The 23,948-nt window shown below is 45.0% G+C and overlaps 1 protein-coding gene across 2 annotated transcripts in view; it reads right to left on the bottom strand.

The window, feature by feature from the left end:
* Nucleotides 1–3,034: 3,034 nt before the first annotated feature.
* Nucleotides 3,035–23,948, bottom strand: part of LOC137425659 (bridge-like lipid transfer protein family member 2) — a 193,457-nt gene continuing 172,543 nt past the window's right edge. Inside the window, exons 41-42 of one of the 2 annotated variants that reach the window (XM_078776940.1) lie at nucleotides 14,593–14,733; nucleotides 3,035–4,242 (exon numbers count right to left, since the gene is read on the bottom strand). In XM_078776940.1, coding sequence (XP_078633066.1) covers nucleotides 4,057–4,242; nucleotides 14,593–14,733 — 327 coding nt within the window. In that variant the 3' untranslated portion in view covers nucleotides 3,035–4,056. Of the gene's footprint in view, nucleotides 4,243–14,592; nucleotides 14,734–23,948 lie in introns of those variants that run through there. The other variant, XR_013623278.1, reaches the window with a different exon arrangement.

Raw genomic sequence — 23,948 nt, forward strand, 5'->3', positions numbered from 1 at the left:
GCTGAACTTGATGTGTTTGAGGAAAAATGGTGTTTAGAAAATGTTCGTGAAGTTCGCCAAAATTAGTTGGTGCTATGGTCGTGGATCTCTTTCTTAAATAATCAAGTCTTTATATATTTTTGGTAGTATTGCTTTATTTTATGTTTTTGTAAAAATGAAATGATTAATTGTTATACTCGTTTCCTTGCTTTCTTTTTCTCTCCTGTTTTGTTGGGATTTTTGATTTTTAAATTGTACATGCACACTTTTATATTTTTGTAATAAAAGGACCTCAAAAGTCAAAAAGAGTTTCTTTTTTTTTTCTCTCTTTCTCTCTTTCTCTTTCTCTTTCTCTTTCTCTTTCTCTCTCTCTCTCTCTCTCTCTCTCTCTCTCTCTCTCTCTCTCTCTCTCTCTCTCTCTCTGTCTTTGTGAAGGCAGGGGTACACCATCCTGGATGTGGCGGATGGCTCCTGCGAGATCGATCAGTTGTCTCTGTGCCATAGACGTGTTCGAGAGAACTGTCCAGGGCTATACAACAACAACAACAACAACAACATCACCTCCCCGCATATTACCTGTCATGACAGGATGAAGGAATAATGACGGCACTGCCATGGTGAAGGTAGGCACTACGATGTGCAATCATGAGAGGCCGCATGTCTGGATGGAGCACTGAGAGCAGCCAAAGGGGAAACATTGAGGGTCAAAGGTGAAAGTGCTGAGGTGACAAGCTGCATGTGTGGGTGGAGCACAAGTCAAGGGTGAAAGCTAATAGTGGCAGGGGAATAAAAGGAGAGTTGTGAAGCGACGCAGTCAGTCCACAAGTTGTCAGACGACAGACAACGGATTGTGTAGCGAGGACAACGGAACACCTGAGTGCGATGGATCAAGGCTTGTGGTGTGCACGAGTACGCAGAGCTAGACCACGAGCTGCAGAATACATGAACATACTGTTACGTGCTCCTCCCCGAACCCCCGGTCACGGTGTACCTCCGAGCCCCGAGAGGAGTCACGACAGAAAAATGTGTTATTCTGTGTGTCAAAGATCAATGGAGAAGCCACCCCAATTGTTACTCACAAACAAATATTGTATTAAGATCACACAAGAATAACAGTACAACAACAATAGTATTCAAAAGTACAATCAATATATCCTATGATTGTACCATCAGTTTTGTAATATATAACTCACTGTGCTCCAAGTGAGTGAAACAAGAACATTCCCCAATGTCGCTTATTCCCGGCTTCACGACGAAGTTGATTCACTCCAGCGATCGCCAGAACGAGGTCCAATCGAGACCAGAATCCCGTGCGGATGGCACGTACAGTCACACAGCCGAAGCTGTACAAAGGCGCCCTCAAGGTGACTGGGAAATCCAAAGGCACCCTACAGGCGACTGAGAGATCACACCCTCGGGTATGGACGAATTAACCTTCAAAAAGCCACGTCACACACACGCCCCAGATCGACGTCTGAATGCGGTGAAATGGTCGAAAAGAGACGAAACTGCGAGCGAAGCACAAGTCCTGCGCGAGTCAAAATGGCCGACGGCCCATACTCGGGTCGAAACGACACGACGATGATTCCTCGGATTCCAACGCCAAACCTGACATGCAGGTTGATCAGTCACAGCGATAACAACTCGGTCGCAGGAATTCCTTTCCCAGGAACCTCAAAAGTTCACTAGCGACTTTCGTTCGACAACGTTCACCCCGGACCTTGAAGCGACTCGCTTCTTGTCCGACTTCACTCGCTCCGCCCTTTTTTCTCTTCTTCCTCTTCGTAGTCCGGTTACCCGATCCGGTTTCCTGTTTCTTTTAACATTAACTTTTGAAAATAGAAATATCTATTCCCTTTAAATGACAACAATAATAATACATGGAATCAGAAATATTTACAGTGGATGCAAACCACCACAACGGAAGTGACGAATCCGTAACAATACTGCCATTGGCCGTGGAACGCTGACGTGTGCTGCCTAGACCCTTGTGCAGAGTAAGTGTACACCGAGCTCTTGTTATGACTACTGCTTCCGGAACGCACATCTTTGGACCGGCTGGAAAAAAACTAGACATAATTCAACATCACAATGTCATTAGATCTGCCTCCGCCCACATTAGGTCTTTTCTTCCTCTAACTTTGACCGAAAATCTCAAGACCATTTGACCTCAATATCTAATCTGTACATTTGTATCATGGTACATGTACTTAGTTTAGTTCATATCCCTACCTTGATAACAACATTTTTACCTGACATGAGCTCTGATCTTTGACACCTTGGTGCGAACATCAAATCAGTTCATATTTGCATCATAATATATACTTATTCCAAGTTTGGTCAAAATTCCATCACTGGTTTACAAGTCAACATGGTATCAGAATTTTCTCCGATCTTTGACCTCCCATCTTTGATCTCTTGACCCCATAATCGAATCAGTTCATCTTTACATAATTATACATACTTGTACCAAGTTTGACTGGACAACACGGACGGACGTAAAAACCTAACACGGACGGATGGACAACAGAATGGACAACCCGAACATCTAATGCCTTCGGCGACTTCGTCAGTGGAGGCATAATGGAGACATAAGAAGACGTTGCACAAATGCCTTGTGCATGTTGGTGAGTGTTCCCAATGTTCGACCGGAGTGCACGCCGGGAGGATCGAGCGCACAATGCAAGGGGAAGCCACATATCTCTTGTACGAGGCTGTTGGAAAGTGTGATGTGGGTGTGAGTTGTGAGCTCCATGCACCCGTGCATTAAGAAAGTTGTGGGCCTATCCATCTTTCTTTTCTTTGCAGACGCTGGACACACTGTAAATAGGTACTCAGGGTCTCAGTGTACATGTGCCTTATTTACCACCCCACTACCTACATTTTGATTAGCTCACCCTATAATTACCTTACCTATACTACCTTATGATTACGTCCCACTACCTGAGCTCCTTTGATATTCATTTTTCTTCCACAGAAAGCAATCCTCATGTGTTCCAGCAGAAAATATTCCAATTCAAGAATAACTGACAATGAAATCAAGAAAAAATGCCCATTTTTGTGGAAATAAAATGGTTTAATGCATCTTACACAAGCCTCTTACAACACTTAAAGCTTAAATGTTTTCTCATAATTCATACAAGAAAGCAAACTATCATTCAGAAGCCTCACCAAACACACACAGACACAGACACAGACACTCACACACAGAAATAGATACACACTTACACACACACACGGACAGACACACACACACACACAGATAGACACACGCACATAGAGATAGATACACATTTGCGCACACACACACACACACACACACACACACACACACACACACGGATGAACACACAAACATGGACAGACACACACACAGAGATCGACACACACACACACACACACACACACACACACACACACACACACACACACACACACACACACACCTAGAGAGAGAGAGACACACACACACACACACACACACACACACACACACACACAGACAGACAGACAGACAGACACAGACACACACACACACACACACACCTAGACACACACACACACACACACACACACACACACGACTTAGCATGACAAACCGTAGCCACACCCATGCTATGACCAAAACAAGGTTAAAACAGTGAAGATAAATTTTGTGACTGCACAGCTTTGGCTGATAATACACCGTCACAACCCCTGAGCTGAAAATAGCATTTTATCTGACATCAATAACATTCACATCAATACTGTACATCATCAAAATGGTCGCACCATTCAAGCTTTCTCCTAATCATTAAAAGTTTAACTCTCCTACCACCCCACCACAGCTCCCCCCAGAATCCTAATCTATCAACATGACCCACACCAAAATCGACCCACTTTGCTCAATTTATCAATTTATTTATTTATATATATATATATATATATATTAACGTTTAGAAAGTCCTCCACTTGGATTCTGGCTCAATCACTGTTCACGGGAATATCGCCTCCACTCATTGTATCGAACACTCGCATCCACACCACATATAACAAAAAATTCCAAGTTCACCGTCTGTCTACTTTGGAGGATCTTTGTCACTTTTTGCGAGAGAAAAAGCCCTTCCGCCCACCACCTTTGTCCGCAGAACTCAGCTTTTCTCCCAAGAGAAGCCGGGCCTTGTCCTGCTCTTCTACTTGAGAGTCGCTTCCCTCGCTTCCTTGTCCTAGTGTTGTCCCTTCGCTTGTTGCAATGGTCTTCCGACGAAACTTCTCCTTGATGGCCTGGGAAAATTAGAAATATCATTTCATGTAAACAGCTAATCAAAAGTGGGACTCACATCAGCTCTAGTTAATGTGCAACGGGTCATTGTGACATCTTAATGCAGATAAAACGGGTCATTGTGACATCTTAATGCAGATAAAACGGGTCATTGTGACATCTTAATGCAGATAAAATGGGTCATTGAGATCTTAACGCAGATAAAACAGGTTATTGTGACATCTTAATGCAGATAAAACAGGTCATTGTGACGTCTTAATGCAGATAAAACAGGTTATTGTGACATCTTAATGCAGATAAAACAGGTCATTGTGACATCTTAATGCAGATAAAACAGGTCATTGAGACATCTTAATGCAGATAAAAGAGTTCATTGAGATATCTTAATGCAGATAAAACAGGTCATTGAGACATCTTAATGCAGATAAAACAGGTCATTGAGACATCTTAATGCAGATAAAACAGGTCATTGTGACATCTTAATGCAGATAAAACAGGTTATTGAGACATCTTCATGCAGATAAAATGGGTCATTGTGACATCTTAACGCAGATGAAACAGGTTATTGAGACATCTTAATGCAGATAAAACAGGTTATTGTGACATCTTAATGCAGATAAAACAGGTTAAATTGTGACATCTTAATGCAGATAAAACAGGTCATTGAGACATCTTAATGCAGATAAAATGGGTCATTGTGACATCTTAACGCAGATAAAACAGGTTATTGTGACATCTTAATGCAGATAAAACAGATCATTGAGACATCTTAACACAGATAAAACAGGTTATTGTGACATCTTAATGCAGATAAAACGGGTCATCGTGACATCTTAATGCAGATAAAACAGATCATTGAGACATCTTAATACAGATAAAACATGTCATTGAGACATCTTAATGCAGATAAAACAGGTCATTGAGACATCTTAATGCAGACAAAACAGGTTATTGAGACATCTTAATGCAGATAAAACAGGTCATTGAGACATCTTAATGCAGATAAAACAGGTTATTGAGACATCTTAATGCAGATAAAACAGGTTATTGTGACATCTTAATGCAGATAAAACGGGTCATTGAGACATCTTAATGCAGATAAAACGGGTCATTGAGACATCTTAATGCAGATAAAATGGGTCATTGAGACATCTTAATGCAGATAAAACGGGTCATTGTGACATCTTAATGCAGATAAAACGTGTCATTGAGATCTTAACGCAGATAAAACAGGTTATTGTGACATCTTAATGCAGATAAAACAGGTTATTGTGACATCTTAATGCAGATAAAACAGGTTATTGTGACATCTTAATGCAGATAAAACAGGTTATTGTGACATCTTAATGCAGATAAAACAGGTCATTGAGACATCTTAATGCAGATAAAACAGGTTATTGAGACATCTTAATGCAGATAAAATGGGTCATTGTGACATCTTAACGCAGATAAAACAGGTTATTGTGACATCTTAATGCAGATAAAACAGGTTATTGTGACATCTTAATGCAGATAAAACAGGTTATTGTGACATCTTAATGCAGATAAAACAGGTCATTGAGACATCTTAATGCAGATAAAATGGGTCATTGTGACATCTTAACGCAGATAAAACAGGTTATTGTGACATCTTAATGCAGATAAAACAGGTTATTGTGACATCTTAATGCAGATAAAACAGGTCATTGTGACATCTTAACGCAGATAAAACGGGTCATTGTGACATCTTAATGCAGATAAAACGTGTCATTGAGATCTTAACGCAGATAAAACAGGTTATTGTGACATCTTAATGCAGATAAAACAGGTTATTGTGACATCTTAATGCAGATAAAACAGGTTATTGTGACATCTTAATGCAGATAAACCAGGTTATTGTGACATCTTAACGCAGATAAAACAGGTTATTGTGACATGTTAATGCAGATAAAACGGGTCATTGTGACATCTTAATGCAGATAAAACAGGTTATTGTGACATCTTAATGCAGATAAAACGGGTCATTGTGACATCTTAATGCAGATAAAACGGGTCATTGTGTCATCGTAATGCAGATAAAACGGGTCATTGTGACATCTTAATGCAGATAAAACGGGTCATTGTGACATCTTAATGCAGATAAAATGGGTCATTGTGACATCTTAATGCAGATAAAACGGGTCATTGTGACATCTTAATGCAGATAAAACGTGTCATTGAGATCTTAACGCAGATAAAACAGGTTATTGTGACATCTTAATGCAGATAAAACAGGTTATTGTGACATCTTAATGCAGATAAAACAGGTTATTGTGACATCTTAATGCAGATAAAACAGGTTATTGTGACATCTTAATGCAGATAAAACAGGTTATTGAGACATCTTAATGCAGATAAAATGGGTCATTGTGACATCTTAACGCAGATAAAACAGGTTATTGTGACATCTTAATGCAGATAAAACAGGTTATTGTGACATCTTAATGCAGATAAAACAGGTTATTGTGACATCTTAATGCAGATAAAACAGGTCATTGAGATCTTAATGCAGATAAAATGGGTCATTGTGACATCTTAACGCAGATAAAACAGGTTATTGTGACATCTTAATGCAGATAAAACAGGTTATTGTGACATCTTAATGCAGATAAAACAGGTCATTGTGACATCTTAACGCAGATAAAACAGGTTATTGTGACATCTTAACGCAGATAAAACAGGTTATTGTGACATCTTAATGCAGATAAAACGGGTCATTGTGACATCTTAATGCAGATAAAATGGGTCATTGTGACATCTTAATGCAGATAAAACGGGTCATTGTGACATCTTAATGCAGATAAAACGTGTCATTGAGATCTTAACGCAGATAAAACAGGTTATTGTGACATCTTAATGCAGATAAAACAGGTTATTGTGACATCTTAATGCAGATAAAACAGGTTATTGTGACATCTTAATGCAGATAAACCAGGTTATTGTGACATCTTAACGCAGATAAAACATGTTATTGTGACATCTTAATGCAGATAAAACGGGTCATTGTGACATCTTAATGCAGATAAAACGGGTCATTGTGACATCTTAATGCAGATAAAACGTGTCATTGAGATCTTAACGCAGATAAAACAGGTTATTGTGACATCTTAATGCAGATAAAACGGGTCATTGTGACATCTTAACGCAGATAAAACGGGTCATTGTGACATCTTAATGCAGATAAAACGGGTCATTGTGACATCTTAATGCAGATAAAATGGGTCTTAGGGGTCTTTTAGGGGTCTTCGGATTCTACAGGGTCTTAGGAATCTAAAGGGAGGTGTAAGGGCTCTAAAGGTCTACATGTCTAAAAGGTATGTTCCAATAGTCCATAATTAATAGAGGTAATTAATAGACTTAGTCAAGGTCCAATAATAAATAATTAATAGATGTACTCATGGTCCAACTAATGTTCAAACAGTACATAATTAATAGACATACTCACAGGGGTCAACCAAGACTTCACCTCAATGAAGCTTCACGGTCCACCTGTATTTTTCAGTTTTATTATACAGTGTATCCATAGACTAACTGAATCGATTGAAAATTGACAATGTGCTCTTCACCTTTTGACCCATTCACCTCAAAATCAATAGGCTTCTTCCTTATGACTTGGTGTTGGCTTAGCGGTTAGGATGCGGCTTGGGATCCGAGGATCCAGGGTTCAAATCCCGGGCGATCGCTGAATTAACGCCAGGGGGGTTGACTCAGCCTGTCATCCTTCTGAGGTTGGCAAATTGAGTACCAGTTCACTGGTAATTCCCTGTGTGTCGCAAGAGACCCTGCTCTGTGGGGAAAAATGGCCTCTAAAGGTGGTTCTTATGACCAACTCTACCATTTTTGGTGAAGTTTCGTAAAGATGGGTTTAAAATTGTGACCTGTGGGCGATTGACGTACACACAGACAAACAGAATAACAGACCAGACCAACTCATATACTTGCGAATCTTAAATTTCGCAAGTAACACACAGACAGGGGTCCAACCCCTCCGGACATAACCTCCGTCCACCTTCGGTGGCAGAGGTAACAAGAGAGATACCCAGATGATGTGCACATTCTGCTTGGTCAAACTTATTTTTGTAAATGGCGATAATAACGGCCTTTTTAAACGCCTGTATAATTTTTTCCCATCTTCCAGCAATGCTTGAAGAAACGCAGCATCATGAGAGAGAGGCCCCCATATTTAAGAGTTTTTGATGGAACACAACCCAATCCTGGAACCTTCACATTTTTCATTCCTTTAGTGCGCTTGACAGTTAGTTCTGCCATAGTTGGTGTTGTGGAAATCAACCAGATCCACAACTTGTTCCATATGTATGGTTTAATCTCAATCAGATCTGTACATCATCCTGTAAAGTACATCATGCAACATACATGTCAGGATCTAGGCATCATATGAGAAAGATTGAATATATCAGTCAATGCAAGCAAACCTAGAATATAGGCGGGTACGTACCATTCAATTCTACATGGCATTGTATAATGATGTCGCAGGAGTGGCCTCGAGTCGCGGACGTCCGAGGTCTTATAGACACCGCCCAGCGGTTTAAGGGAGCACCACACCTGGGTTCAACTTTGGTACAATTTCACCACATTCTCCCCACCGTTAGAAGTATACTGCCGCTCGGCAGGAAGCGAGTGCGCGTCAGCATTAATGGATTGAGGAAGTCATCATTTTATTCTTGGGGTGTTAAAGACATATTTCCCTATAAAGTCAGTCGGTCCATCCATAGCGGTCAGGGTGGCGAAATTACCCGGCCAACACAGGGTCGGAAACTACCGGGTACGACATCCCCAAGCCCGGAGTCCCCCTGCTTCGGAGTAGCCGCTGGAGGCAGGTGTCGGAGGGGCACCTCAGTGCCTTCACTGCTTCAGGCAGGGGTGTATCAGGCGAAGGGAGGGACGGTCACGTGGGTCACAATAGTCTAGTCTTACAGCGGGGTCGTCGGCACAGTAGCGAGATAGGATACGTTGTACCTTGGCGAAGAGCGAATGTCCATTCGTCGCAAGGCAACACATGTGTAAATCAGTAAGCCTCTTTACAGTAAGCTGTAACCGTAAGTAAGGTTACATGACAGGAGGCCATTACAGTAAGTCCATTGCAGTCTGTACCTGCCTAGGCTCCCAAGGGTACATGATCGATCCATGTTAGGTCCATGTCATGGAATTACAGTAAGCAAGTACAGTAAAGAATTACAGTAAGCTGTAACAGTAAGTAAGATGACATGACAGGAGGCCATTACAGTAAGTCCATTGCAGTCTGTACCTGCCTAGGCTCCCAAGGGTACATGGTCGATCCATGTTAGGTCCATGTCATGGAATTGCCGAGCGAGAGAATCGATGAGAGCCATAACGAGAGTTACTCGACACCGGCAGCGGCCCTGTTGAATCACGAGACTCGAGCGTCCTCTGACGGCAGCTCATACGCATTACAAACTCTTGTTTCGGCATGTGAATCTACCGTTGGCAGCGATCCTTCGCACGAGACACGAGCGGCCTCTGAAGGCTGCCTGGACGACCGGCATGGCTGATTACGACGACGCACAAAACGACCGGAACGCGCCTCCCCAGCGAAGCGTGCAGTACCTCCGCGATGCATACGGCAATCCCGTCCTGCAGTACAGCGCTCGGAGGATCGGAGAAGATCGGCTTTACCGGCTGCCGAGAGAACGTCCCGGATGGACGACAAAAACGACCGAAACGCGCCTCTCCAGCGAAGCGCGCAGAACCTCCGGGATGCATATGGCAATCCTGTCCTGCTGTACAGCGCTCGGAGGATCGGAGAAGATCGGCTATACCGGCTACCGAGAGGATGCCCCGGATGGAAGGATTGTCCCATTCAAAGCGAATTGAATTGTCCCATTCACAAACCGAGAGAGAGTCCCGGCTGGACAAACCTTGCTTGTCTCAGCGTTGTCCCGGATGGATTGTCTAGATGTTGAGATGATTGTCATGCTAGATGTCCTGGATGGATTGGCCATCCACGGATGTCCGACCGATCCATCCATTCAACGCCTTCATTGCATGGCACGGATCCAGCCGGATCGCGGATGGACTGTCCATCCATGCTAGATGTCCCGGATGGATTGTCCATCCACGGATGTCCGACCGATCCATCCATTCAACGCCTTCATTGAATGGCTCGGATCGACCATCCATGGACTCAAAGACTCACTCAAAGACACAAAGACATCCATGGACGTCATCCTGGGTCCCCACAAGGGGCGAGGTGGGAGTCGTTATACCGAACGGCATCCGGATCGCGGATGGATTGTCCATCCCGGGTCCCCACAAGGGGCGAGGTGGGAGGCGTTATACCGAACGGCATCCGGATCGCGGCATCCGGATCGCGGATGGATTGCCCAACCTCCTGGGATCCCACCCACCCTCCCCCCACCGAGGTTGCAGCGGCGCGCTGCATACCGAAGTCAGACGACCTTCACAGTCTGGGTCAGTCTGAGTCACAGTCAGTCTGGGGCAGAGGGAAAATGGAATCAGATGAGGCGTCTCGCAGTCTCGAAATGTGCGTGGATACGAGCCAAGAGCTCTGTCCGATAAACAACAAGCCCAGAGTCAAGGGCGAGCAGGCAGTACGGTGCCCCCGTTACTTGCGCAGGAGACAAGGGAGTCGGGCGCTTCGCTCAATGTCACCATTTCACGAGGTCACCGTGTACTCCCTAAACGGCGCGGGCGCGCGACCTTGAGGTAGCGCCGCGTTACGTAATTTACATCGTTTACGTAAAGGACATTTGGTACGTAGTTTACCAAGGTACATGGAAATGTAAACGAATCCCCGATGATGAGATCGCGTGAAGCACGCAATTACGTTAATGACGTCGTAGGGCAAACGCGTGATTAGTCGGTGACGTCATCAATTGGTTCGGGCGCGTGCGGGTTCGTTGGCGAAACCGAAAGTCGTCCTCGGCCTGTCGAGCCAGCGTGGCACGCTGAGACGAGAGGGCGAGCACGCTGGGCCGCAATAATTTGCACGGCCTGAAGTAGCGTCTCGTTCGATGGCTTTCGGGCCGGGTTTGTCCGGGGTTGAAGCGGGGAATAGCGGCAGCAGTGCGGTAGTTATCAACGGTATCTAGCATGATACGATACATCACGCCAACACAAATCACATTTCACAAATCACATGTCACAAATCCCCGAGTGCTGTGAACCCCTTAGAACCCTTTAAGATTGTTTATTAAGGTTATGACAGCGGAAGAAGATGAAAGTTTAGGAAGACCATGCTCGGCGAGTCCCCGAGTGGAGCCAAACGAGCCTCACGCGTTGAGGCGAGTCCGGGCAGCGGTGTTCGCCGGCCTCGCTGAGAAGCCATGCGTAGGTGGGATTCCAACCAGCAGCAACGGGGCCACAGAGTAGTGCCAGCGAGGGGAATCGCATGCGCTTCGCGTGAAGAAGGGGTCCATCCAGCGAAGATGCGGCGCGCGCGACTGGCGCGTCGTGCCTAGTGAGGATGCCATCCAGCGATGGGGCAGCGCGTGATTCGTGCGTGAGGAGGTGATTCCGGCGAGCAGCGATAGGAATCGCCGGCCTCACCGAGTAGGGCCCGCGAAGGGAGCTACGTGCGGCTTCGCGGCGAGGAGGTGATTCCGAGCAGCGATCGGAATCGTCGGCCTCCCAGAGTATTGCACGCGATGGGTGCAGTGCACGATTCGCGCGGAGGAGGTGATTCCACCGAGCAGCCGGAGTGAGCCGGCCGTGTGAGGCACAGCGTGGTTCCGACGAGCAGTGCGCGATTCGCGCAGAGGAGGTGGTTCCACCGAGCAGCGAGTGGATTCGCGTGGAGGAGGTGATTCCACCGAGCAGCCGGAGTGAGCCGGCCGTGTGAGGCACGGCGTGATTCCGACGAGCAGTGCGCGATTCGCGCGGAGGAGGTGGTTCCACCGAGCAGCGAGTGGTCAGGGTGAGCCGGCCGTGTGAGGCACGGCGTGATCCCGACAAGCAGTGCGCGATCCGCGCGGAGGAGGCGATTCCACCGAGCAGCGAGTGGTCGGAGTGTGCCGGCCCGCGCGGAGGAGGCGATTCCACCGAGTAGCGAGTGGTCGGAGTGTGCCGGCCCGCGCGGAGGAGGCGATTCCACCGAGCAGCGAGTGGTCGGAGTGTGCCGGCCCGCGCGGAGGAGGCGATTCCACCGAGCAGCGAGTGGTCGGAGTGTGCCGGCCCGCGCGGAGGAGGCGATTCCACCGAGTAGCGAGTGGTCGGAGTGTGCCGGCCGTGTGGAGGCATGGCCGACATGGGAGTCGTGATCACTCGCGTGGGAATCTCATCTCGGGCCGAGGCACGCAAATCTAGTATGATTCTCTCGGACGGAGCCGTTAGCATTTCGAGCAACCGAGGCTGGACTCGTACGTTCGGCGCCAAGCGGGTCCGTCGTTCCGACGAGGTTGCGGCCGCAGGACGTTTCCCAGTAGCCTCCTTCACCAGGCGCCTTGCCGGAGTCTGTCACGCCTGCTCCGGCGTTCGGGCCCCAGGAGAGCAGTTCGCGCTTTGACGGCGCGGTTTCCGCAAAATGCTTGCGCATCCGGTCCCGTCGAGGTAGACTGGCAGCGAGAGTCGTCGGAGCTCCGTGGCTGGAGCTAGCTCAATGGGCCCTCGGCTGGTCATTCTTCTCCGAGGTGGGCCGCGCAGGAGCATGGAGAATGTCGGGAAACGCTCGTCTGAGATCAGCATTCATCCGGCCATCGCCAGACTCGTGTCCCGCCATTCCCGAAGATCTTGATTGAGATTAAGTGTTGTGGAAATCAACCAGATCCACAACTTGTTCCATATGTATGGTTTAATCTCAATCAGATCTGTACATCATCCTGTAAAGTACATCATGCAACATACATGTCAGGATCTAGGCATCATATGAGAAAGATTGAATATATCAGTCAATGCAAGCAAACCTAGAATATAGGCGGGTACGTACCATTCAATTCTACATGGCATTGTATAATGATGTCGCAGGAGTGGCCTCGAGTCGCGGACGTCCGAGGTCTTATAGACACCGCCCAGCGGTTTAAGGGAGCACCACACCTGGGTTCAACTTTGGTACAATTTCACCACAGTTGGTATGCTTCCTGTCTCTTCTTGGAGTGGCAGTTCAAGGCTTTGCAGTGCATCAGCACTTAGAGTGGATGGGTGATTTAATAGGCTTGAAATTATTTTCGTCCAACGGTTGACAATGTCGTCTTCGGATGTGAGAGTTTGAGAACACCCCTCAGGGAACCCGCCTCTGGAACAAACTCCCTCACTCCCTTCAATCCCACTCCTCCCTCCAGGTCTTTAAAACAGCTGTTCACCACCATCTCTTCTCTTCCCCCATCCAAAACGTTGATCTTTTCTTCCCCCGTTAACATCACCCCGGAACCACATTTTTGAAATACCAACTTCTGTCCTGGAAGTTCTAGCAGTGTCCATTTGTTTTATACCTCTCCCACCCTCCCCCCCCCCCCTGTTCCCATGCCAACTCTCCCCAAGCCCTCTCCTTCCCACAGATCTCCCGATGTCCCTGCTCTCAAATGTTGTACTTGTGTGCTTCCCTGTCTCTCCCCATCTTGTCTCCTGTTCCCTTTATTGTATGTTTTATGTGTCAGTTTGTCTTTTTGTGATTAATGTTAGCTCTTACACGAGCCTCGATTTTGTATACAAAAACAAAAAAAAGACAAACCATCAGCATTCATGGCCGGAATCATTTTTGAGGATGTAGGCCCATAGACTGGTTTTAGCTCTGCATTAAGCCACTTCATGTTGTTCATATCACCAAGACGTTGGAGCTCATCAGCCTTATTGTCCCACCACTCAATCTTCATGTTTCTCATTTTATGCTGTAGTTATGCCTCGACTCTTCGAAGCTTTTCCTGGACAACATTAATTGTGATTCGTCTTACATCTAAGACCTTCAAGATCTCCATATCATAATTTGATTGATGGGTCACTGAAATGCTTCCGGTGATGGTCAACGTCACCTTCGAACACACTTTTGCTCACCGACTCTGCAATCTCATTTTCGAGTTTAAGTTGCATGCCGACATTCTCCAGCTCATGCACATTGGGATTCCTCGGAAGTTTTGGTTTTGCTGGTGTGATCGATATTTTACAAATACTGCAAATTAAAAGTGATGGGGTGAGCAATATGCCCCTCGCATAGCTCGAGTTGACGGCGCATCGTTAATATAATCCGGTCCAGTAGGGGAGGACTGCATTCCATGCATAATTATAAGCAGGTGAGGACGAACGGAGAAGGGTACAAAAGGGTAAAGAAGGGGTATGCAAGGAGAATAGAGTTGGAAGCGAAGAGGGGCTTGGTAATGGGAAAAGGAAAGACATACTCCGCTGACCTGAGCAAAAAGCGCCTTTTTAGTGTCTCTTTTGAGAGCGAGTGCGAGGTCCAGCCAGGTCCAAGTGCAGTTGTGATATTCCAAACATGGCAGCACCAACACAAAGTCTTTCACGTCCTCCAGATTCTTCTCCTTTTCACCCTGGATAAAGAAGACATCCTGCAAACTCAAAACGAACGATCATAAAACATCTCACCAATATTTCAGAAATGAAAAAGAATAACTATAAACTTTTATGAAAAACCATTATGGACAAGAAAACGATTTTATAGTGAAAACAAACAAGGAAATAACATGTGTATAGATTTCAAGGTGACAAAGCGTTGAGGCGTACCCTAATGAGACCCACATTCAAATGTGAGACTGTGGGAAACAATTGGCTATGGGAAACACATTCATATAGCACCTGCTCGAAGAAGAGAAATTCCAGGAAGGAGTTGGTATTATATGAAAGAGAGGATCATGGATGGGGATGGAAGATGAAATGAGATGGCGGTGAGCTTTCCCCTTGAATAAGTGGGTAGAACCACATTGGAAGGACACAAGTCAGGATACAAGTGGAAGTATCAAATGTAAAATATATGTATGGGATGGGGGGAAGTGGGTGCAGTGGGTATGAAGGGGAATGGAGGGCCTGGGCATCTTACACTTGGCTACACTAATAATTATTGGTTAGTGTACCAACATTTCAAAAGTATAGTCGAGTGTATGGCATCACGCCAAATGCTCAACAAACAAAACCGCAGCTGACATGGAGACGGTACATGTTGAATGACTGAGTTTGAAGCTAACCATGCGTTAATCCATGTAGAACAGAGCTGTACCCGAGCAGAGTATGCACTTTGTACTCTGAGAAACATCGAAATCACTCCAGTTATCAATATTATAATTAAACCGAAATTAATCCTCCAGGTATGCCAAGCCCAAACATTGGCGCAGCAAATATGGCAGAACCAAACACACAGGCAGCCTTTGACAAATAATAATTTTATTAAAACAGACAGGAGGAGAGAACAGAAAAATAAATCCCAGCACTAGACAACACAGATAGACAACGTAATAATTTACTACGCAATAAAGTTTGTCTGCATGTTTGTCTGCAGAGTTTGTCTGAATAAAGTCTGCATTCAAAAGGAAAAACAGGCAAGTGTGAGTCTGTGGGAGGCTGGGACCTCGTGAGACTGGTAGCTGATGGACCAATGAGCAGCATGGGCAGACGACAGGATGGGTTACACAAATGGCACAGGCGGCCACGGTAGAATGACAGAACGAGCAGCACTGACTGGCATACAAAAGGACGAACAGCACTAACGGGTGGGCAAAATGAAGAGTGGCACTGACAGGTGGACGAAAGAATGAGCGGCACTGACAGGAGGATTAAAAGATGAGCGGACAACAGAATGAGTAGATGACAGGACAACCGGACGAACGGCACACATGAGCAAAATACATGATGAGTGGCACACATGGGCAGAAGACACGATGGGTGGCACGCATGGGCAAAATACATGATGGGTGGCACGCATGGGCAGAAGACATGATGAGTGGCACGAATGGGCAGAAGACAGGATGAGTGGCACACATGGGCAGAAGACGCGATGAGTGGCACGCATGGGCAGAAGACACGATGAGTGGCACGCATGGGCAGAAGACACGATGAGTGGCACGCAAGGGGCAGCAGACACGTAGAGTGGCACGCATGGGCAGAAGACACGATGAGTGGCACGCATGGGCAGAAGACACGATGAGTGGTACGCATGGGCAGAAGACACGATGAGTGGCACGCATGGGCAGAAGACAGGATGAGTGGCACGCATGGGCAGAAGACACGATGAGTAACACGCCTGGGCAAAAGACATGATGAGTGGCATGCAAGGGCAGAATAAATGATGAGTGGCACGTATGGGCAGAAGACACGATGAGTGGCACGCATGGGCAGAAGACACGATGAGTAGCATGCATGGGCAAAAGACACACGATGAGTGGCACGCATGGGCAGAAGACACGAGTATCACGCATGGGCATAAGACACACGTTGAGTGGCACACATGGGCAGAAGACATGATGAGTGGCACGCATGGGCAGAAGACATGATGAGTGGCACGCATGGGCAGAAGACATGATGAGTGGCAGGCATGGGCAGAAGACACACGATGAGTGGCACACATGGGCAGAAGACACGATGAGTGGTACGCATGGGCAGAACACACGATGAGTGGCACGCATGGGCAGAAGACATGATGAGTGGCACGCATGGGCAGAAGACACGATGAGAAGCACACATGGGCAGAAGACACACGATTAGTGGCACGCATGGGCAGAAGACACGATGAGTGGCACGCATGGGCAGAAGACATACGATGAGTAGCACGCATGGGCAGAAGACACACGATGAGTGGCACGCATGGGCAGAAGACACGATGAGTGGCATGCATGTGTGGGAGAGACAGGACCAGCGGCACGAGTTCTATAACGACACATAACGAATGGTGCTAAGCCCTTAAATTCTAACTAATGCCCTGTCCAATAAATGCAACAGTATTTTCAACTAGAACAATGTGACTGTGTCACCAATATGCCTCCACATAGTCCCACAACGGGTAGATGCCATCACTCTGCATATGTATGGGTAGTGGACCACGTTTGTGAAGTTTTGTGTTGATTGGATAATGTTCGTTTTTCTATTCAAGATGGTTGCCAAACCACGTGACCTATGACATCATAATTTTCAAACTATATGCAACAGTGCTGTTAGATGATATTTGTAAAATTTCCCATCGATCGGGTGAGCGGTTTCAGATATAATTATTTAATATTTTCCTTCAATCCAAAATGGCTGCCAAACCATGTCATAAATTATTATTTGTGTACATAAATTTTTGACATGTACATAATTTATTATGACATGCCAAACCATGTCATATGATGTCATAAATTTAATATTGCAATACAAATGGGTCATAGATCATGTGCATGCAATTTCAGATTTTTAGGATAAGGAATTCGATTAAAACATTTTGGCTGGTATACCACTTCACCTATGACGTCACAATTATCATAAAAACATTCTGCATGGGTGTCACTCCTACCCTGAAAGTTTAGTCTCAATCGGACATATGGTTGCTGAGAAAAACGAGGTTTAGCCCGTACGGACAGAAGGACGGACGGACAACCCGAAAACATAATGCCTTCAGCGACTTTGTCGGCGGAGGCATAACAATCATATACAGTACTCTATTACTCCCTAAAGCTAACTATTAATGGTAGTATATTGTCATGTTGTTTCAGTTTTAAATTTAGATTATATTTTTAAAATGCCATCTGAACACGTGGCTCATGATGCCAGGATTTCAGGTTCAAATCCTATTGAGTGTATTGATTTTTTTCAGTCTCCTGCACATCATCGTAGTTCATGTACAAGTATAATTTTGTCTCGTAATGTCTTTGTCTTCTATGGGATTTGTGTACACACTCCTCCATGAGCCGTACATCACTACAAATCATTAAAAAAGTGTTATGGGAGAAGTGGAGCGAAGAACAAGTAATAAATAATTCAAATAACAATGCAGAGAGTTTGGTACCATAAAACCTACATGGAGCATCAACGCAAAGCCACAATAGACAGGTCCATGCCAGGCAGAAATGGCGCCGTTTTCCAGTCAAGGTTTTCTCAGTGGATTTATATACTTTTGATCATACTCTGTCGAATAAGCTTGTGGGCCACCCTGAAATTTGCCTCAAATCCAAGATGGCGGCCAAAAATCCAAAATGGCCACCAGAATAGCTAAAATAGTATTTCTGAGAGTTGCTTTTACCCATAGATGATTTTTTTTCAACTGATTGTGGCCTATTATGATAAAGAAAGATAACTCAGTCATAACTCAGCCATAAAAATTAACAATCGGTACTTTATTAACAAAATGGCCGCCGGGCAACTTCCGTATTACGGAAACTGCTATAACTTCAGTTCCGAGTGTGATATGATTATAATTTTGGTGTCCAGTCATATGTTTTTGGGGTCAAGGAATCCATATTTGTACTTTTTATTTCAGTGAAATATATATTACAATACATTTTGATTCAATTTCTTGGTTTCCATTTCAGATTCCTTGAATCCGGATGCAAAGAAATGATTCCATGAATGCGGACGCAAAGAAATGATTCCATGAATCCTGGCTTAGCAGATACAGTGAATCCTCATAAAATTACTACATAAAGACAAAACTTTTTTGGCACAGGAGAAAAGGGTTGCACAATGGCATCCACGCCGATTTTGAGTTTAGCAAGGGGCGACAAACCGTTGTGCTGCCTCTGTAATGAAACTATTAAGGACGTTGAGTCAGCTTATAATATGACTGAGGAGGGATTGCAGTCTATTCAAGAATTAGCGGGAAGATGGGTTAAAGTTGACAAGAGTCTGTGTACTCAGGCACCATATGCTGAATTTCAATCAGCCGCTGTGAGACTATCTAGTGCAGGCCATGATGTCAAGATTCATGAGAACTGTAGAATCACATTTCGGAACAGAATTGCCCGAAAGGAAGCCCAGTCTCGCAAACTTCCCGTTTCCAGTTCAGAGAATATTCATGAGTCGAATGAACCAGTTGCTGCTCCCGCGTATAGGATACGCAGGGGGTCACTTGAGAAAAAGCAAATCTGTTTCGTGTGCAACGTGGATACGAAAGATGACAGTAAACCGTACAATAGTGGTGGTCTTGGTAGATGCTCCGAGAAGAATGCTGTCAGTAAAGTAGAACGTTCAAAGGACATGAAAATCAAAGATGAAGGAGATAAGTTCCATGATGCAGCGAAGCGACGATGTTATTCTGAGTGGAGCATCATATGACATGTTTGCAGTTGATGTGTACTATCATAAAAGTTGTTATGACAATTTTACTTATGCATATGATAGAAAGTTGCTGTCAGCGGATGCAGCAGAGAAGGATAGATTAGCTACCGAGGTTATGGACAGCTTTTTCAAACTGTTTCACCGCATGGTAGTCAAGGATCAAAAGGCGTATTTCCTGAGAGAATTGATTGAGGACATAAAGGAAATCAGTGAAGACAATGAACTTGAGGACCCTCCGATTTCAAAAACCTGCATGTTGAAAAAACGACTGACTGAGAAATTTGGTGACGCCATCGACTTCCACTTGTTTGGGAACCGGCTAGTTGTCCATTCCACTGCGGTCAATCCGATATCGTATTCTGCGGCTACAATTGAAGGAAATGGTCTACGTGAATCTGATTTGACAATAGCATTTTCAAAGCTGATTCGTCGTAAACTTTCACAGAGGTATGATATCAAATGGCCCCTTGAACCAGATGAGCTGTTTGATCTACTCGATAGTCACAGACCTCTTCACTGTATCTTCAATGCCATTTCTTGGTCAATCAATCCCAGGAGATCTACAAACGCATTTGGGTATGCTACGGCTACAAGCAACGCTGAAGCGGAGAAAATTTCAGCTATAACTCAGAGCTGGGAAAAAATGGTCAAAGGTGAGCGATCACCATTAGGAACTGCTTTGAGTTTGACCATACATAGAATCACTGGTAGCAAAGAGGCAACTACTCTCTTGAATCGATGTGGCGTTGGAATACCATACACAGATGTCCGTGACTTGAACAATAATTGGGCAAAGTCCATCAGCATGGAGCACAAGAAGATGCTACCTCCAGGTTTCGTCAAGGGTCGAAGTGTACATATAACATTTGATAACTCAGATGGTAAACAGCAGACGCTGACGGGAGCCCAAACTACTCATCACACAACTGGTACAATATTCCAGGCTGTACATGCTGATGATACCGCCGCTGGCAACACTTCAAAACTTAAACAGTCCAATATCATTGAGCAAGAGGAGCCTGACTATGGAGCATCCAAAATCCCTAAGAAAAGAGCACCCCCTCCATCCTTTCCCGACTTCAATGATGACTACAGAGATTCACAAGTGTTACACGATGCTCTGGAACGGAATATTGCTTGGGTTCTCGTTGGTACTGTTGGTGACGACTGCCTAGAAGAATACTTTCCTGAGATTGATAAAGACGTGCTGGGACCTGTAGGTTCTTGGACTTCATTCATGAAAACTGTGACTGATTGCTCCACTACAAAGTGCAAGTTGGAGTATCTTCCTGTCGTTCCATTGCCCCCGGGAGACAATGTGATTAAATGGTACATGGACATGATAGTACAGATTGCTGAAGATCTTGAACTGGACTATATTTTTGCACATGCAGATGAGGCAATCAACAGCAAAATGTTGATCATTTCATGGCTATATCAGCATCAGGAGAGGTATGACAAAATAATACCACTCATGGGAGGATTCCATACCATTCTGGTGAACCTCAAGATTCTCTTCAAGAAGTATGGATGTCTTGGTTTGAAGGACTGGTGGGTAGATGCCGGAGCTATTGCCGATGGTTCTGTTGCTCAAGCATTTGAAGGACGTCACTACACAAGAAGCATTCGTCTACACAAACAGTCAGATTGACCATCGGTACGTCAGTGTCAAGAAACTAACGACTCATTTTGGAGATGAAGTGTGTCAAACTCTCCCAGCATATCATAGCATTACTGGATGTGACACGACATCATTCCCATTTCGCATCGGCAAAATCAAGCCATTGAAGAAGATGTTGAAACAAGAGAAATCCCATCTACTCTCTCAGCTGGGCAGATCAAATCAATCTTTTCAAGATGCTACCAGTGCTAAATGCTTCTTCAGAACCTGCATGTATTCTGGAAGTGAACAAGAAAGCTTTGTTGAAACAAGGATCCGAACGTACAACACTCAAAAGGTGAAATCTAGTTCCAGCATCCTTCCAGACGAGAGTAGCACCAATGAACACCTCAAGAGGAGTGACCTTCAGGCATGGGTGTGGTACCAGTGTCTCAAGCAAAACATTGAGTATCCTTCTATCACTGACAGAGGATGGGAAAATACAGATGATGGTATCAGGCCAATATGGTTTACCTGCCCGCAACTCCCTCCAAGCCTCTCCAAGAAAAAGAGCAAGAAAAGACAAATTCAAAGTAAGTATACTAAAAATATATCATTACTTTGATCATTGCTTTTCGTTCCTGTCATAAAGTTCCTCCAATGTATTCCCACTGGCAGTGCATTCATCCAGATTAAATATGTGTAACCTTCCACTTACAGGTCTCGCGGAGTATGATGCAGATTTAGAAGATGCAGTAGAAGAGAGAAGCCAGCCTTCAAGGAAGAAGAGACACAGGAATACAAGCAGAAAACATGTACAAGACAGTGAAGTTCACTGTAGAGAAAGAGAAAAGCAAGGTAGATAAGTCCAAAATGCAATCGTAATTTTGTTATTTTTATATGATTTACTGTTTTGAATCCCGACTATATCCATTCACATTTTTTATAGGTATCGGTGGGGCAGAAGAAAGAGCAGAAGAATCTGAAGTTGATGAAGAGTACCAAGGAGATGGGGAAAATTCGGAGAGCACCATGGAACAACTTTCTTCGGATACCTGTGGACTTCATTCAGACTTTCAGAGTGAAGAGAGTGATCTTGATCTTGATCTTAGTAACTGAGGATTATGTGCCTTTTGAACAACATATTTTTCCCAAAGCATAACCAAAGCCGGGGATCATATTGAATGGGAATTCAGATACATTTTATAAACCTGTGTAGTTTGGTAGACGAAGCAAAACTGACTAGGAGCCGTTCAGCGGCAGCCATCTTGGATTTATTGTTCATCCATGATTTAGGGGATGATCTATTGAGCTAGTGTCATGATAAACCAACTAAATGGATAACCAGACTTTGGAAACCAAGAAATTGAATCAAAATGTATTGTAATATATATTATGGAGCACAAGACATGACTGAATCTGCCACATCGGTGGCCAGTATTGGCAGCCATCTTAGATTTCTTTATGAACCAATGATTTCACTGAAATAAAAAGTACAAATATGGATTCCTTGACCCCAAAAACATATGACTGGACACCAAAATTATAATCATATCACACTCGGAACTGAAGTTATAGCAGTTTCCGTAATACGGAAGTTGCCCGGCGGCCATTTTGTTAATAAAGTACCGATTGTTAATTTTTATGGCTGAGTTATGACTGAGTTATCTTTCTTTATCATAATAGGCCACAATCAGTTGAAAAAAAATCATCTATGGGTAAAAGCAACTCTCAGAAATACTATTTTAGCTATTCTGGTGGCCATTTTGGATTTTTGGCCGCCATCTTGGATTTGAGGCAAATTTCAGGGTGGCCCACAAGCTTATTCGACAGAGTATGATCAAAAGTATATAAATCCACTGAGAAAACCTTGACTGGAAAACGGCGCCATTTCTGCCTGGCATGGACCTGTCTACAAGAGTGAAGAAGATTAAGCAAACTTGGGGAGGAAGGACATGTATCTTTGTGAGAGTAAACCATCAGAATTTGAAGAAGTTGATAAAATATCCCACAAATAAGTTCACTTAATATTGTTGCGGATATGGGATTTGGCCTCCATATCCGCTTGTAAATATTCCCCTATTTCCCCAATACTCCCCAACTATCCCCAATCCCCCATTCCCTAGTCCCATTGTCTGTAAACAACACTCTGTAGCCCCGACCTTCCCCTTTTTCCCCCATTAAATGTCGTGCCCAGGTTCACCGCATCTCACGTAGACAACTATAGGACCTCTTGCTAGTTATTCTTAGTCTATGTCAGTTAAGGACTCGTTTCCATTAATTCTGACTCTTCGTTGCACCAGAATGTGATTGTATGGCACCAGTAGTGAGTTTAGGACCTCCCCATACCTCCTCCCATCTTCCTCATGAAACAACAACAACAACAACAACAACTACAACAACAGCGCGCGGGGAGTGTGCGTCCTCACACCGGCTTGGTTAGCCGCCATTGGCCATGTGCGCCGACGGGGTTACCACGAAGGGGCTGACTGTCGGCCCCTCGTCAAGGGCGGAGCCCGGTAACCCCCGCACCCAATAAGAAGCAACGGGCCGATTCCATCTGGGGCGGAGCTAACGAGCCGAGGGCGTGTCACTCCCCGCCGGATATACGCAGCGACTTACCGGACGTGACGTCAGATGCGCCTCAGCCACGAAGGAGAAACAGACGCCACCTCCAGCGCGACGAGACCTCCCGCATCTCTGGACCGGACCGGGTCGATTCTGCCTCTGCGCCAAGGTGCACCTTGAGCCTCGACTACCTGCCCTTCCTTGCCATCAATCCCGGTGTGAGTCAGTCTTGTCCCGTTTATCTGTCGTCTGTCGGGGCTACTATAAGACCGTATTTAAGTGCCTACCTTCCTATGCTGTCTCTCTCGTCCTTGTAATCTAACCTCCGAAATATTATAA

The sequence above is a fragment of the Myxine glutinosa genome, chromosome 4 (genome assembly GCF_964187855.1).
Source record: "Myxine glutinosa chromosome 4, kmMyxGlut1.1, whole genome shotgun sequence".
Taxonomy (NCBI): domain Eukaryota; kingdom Metazoa; phylum Chordata; class Myxini; order Myxiniformes; family Myxinidae; genus Myxine; species Myxine glutinosa.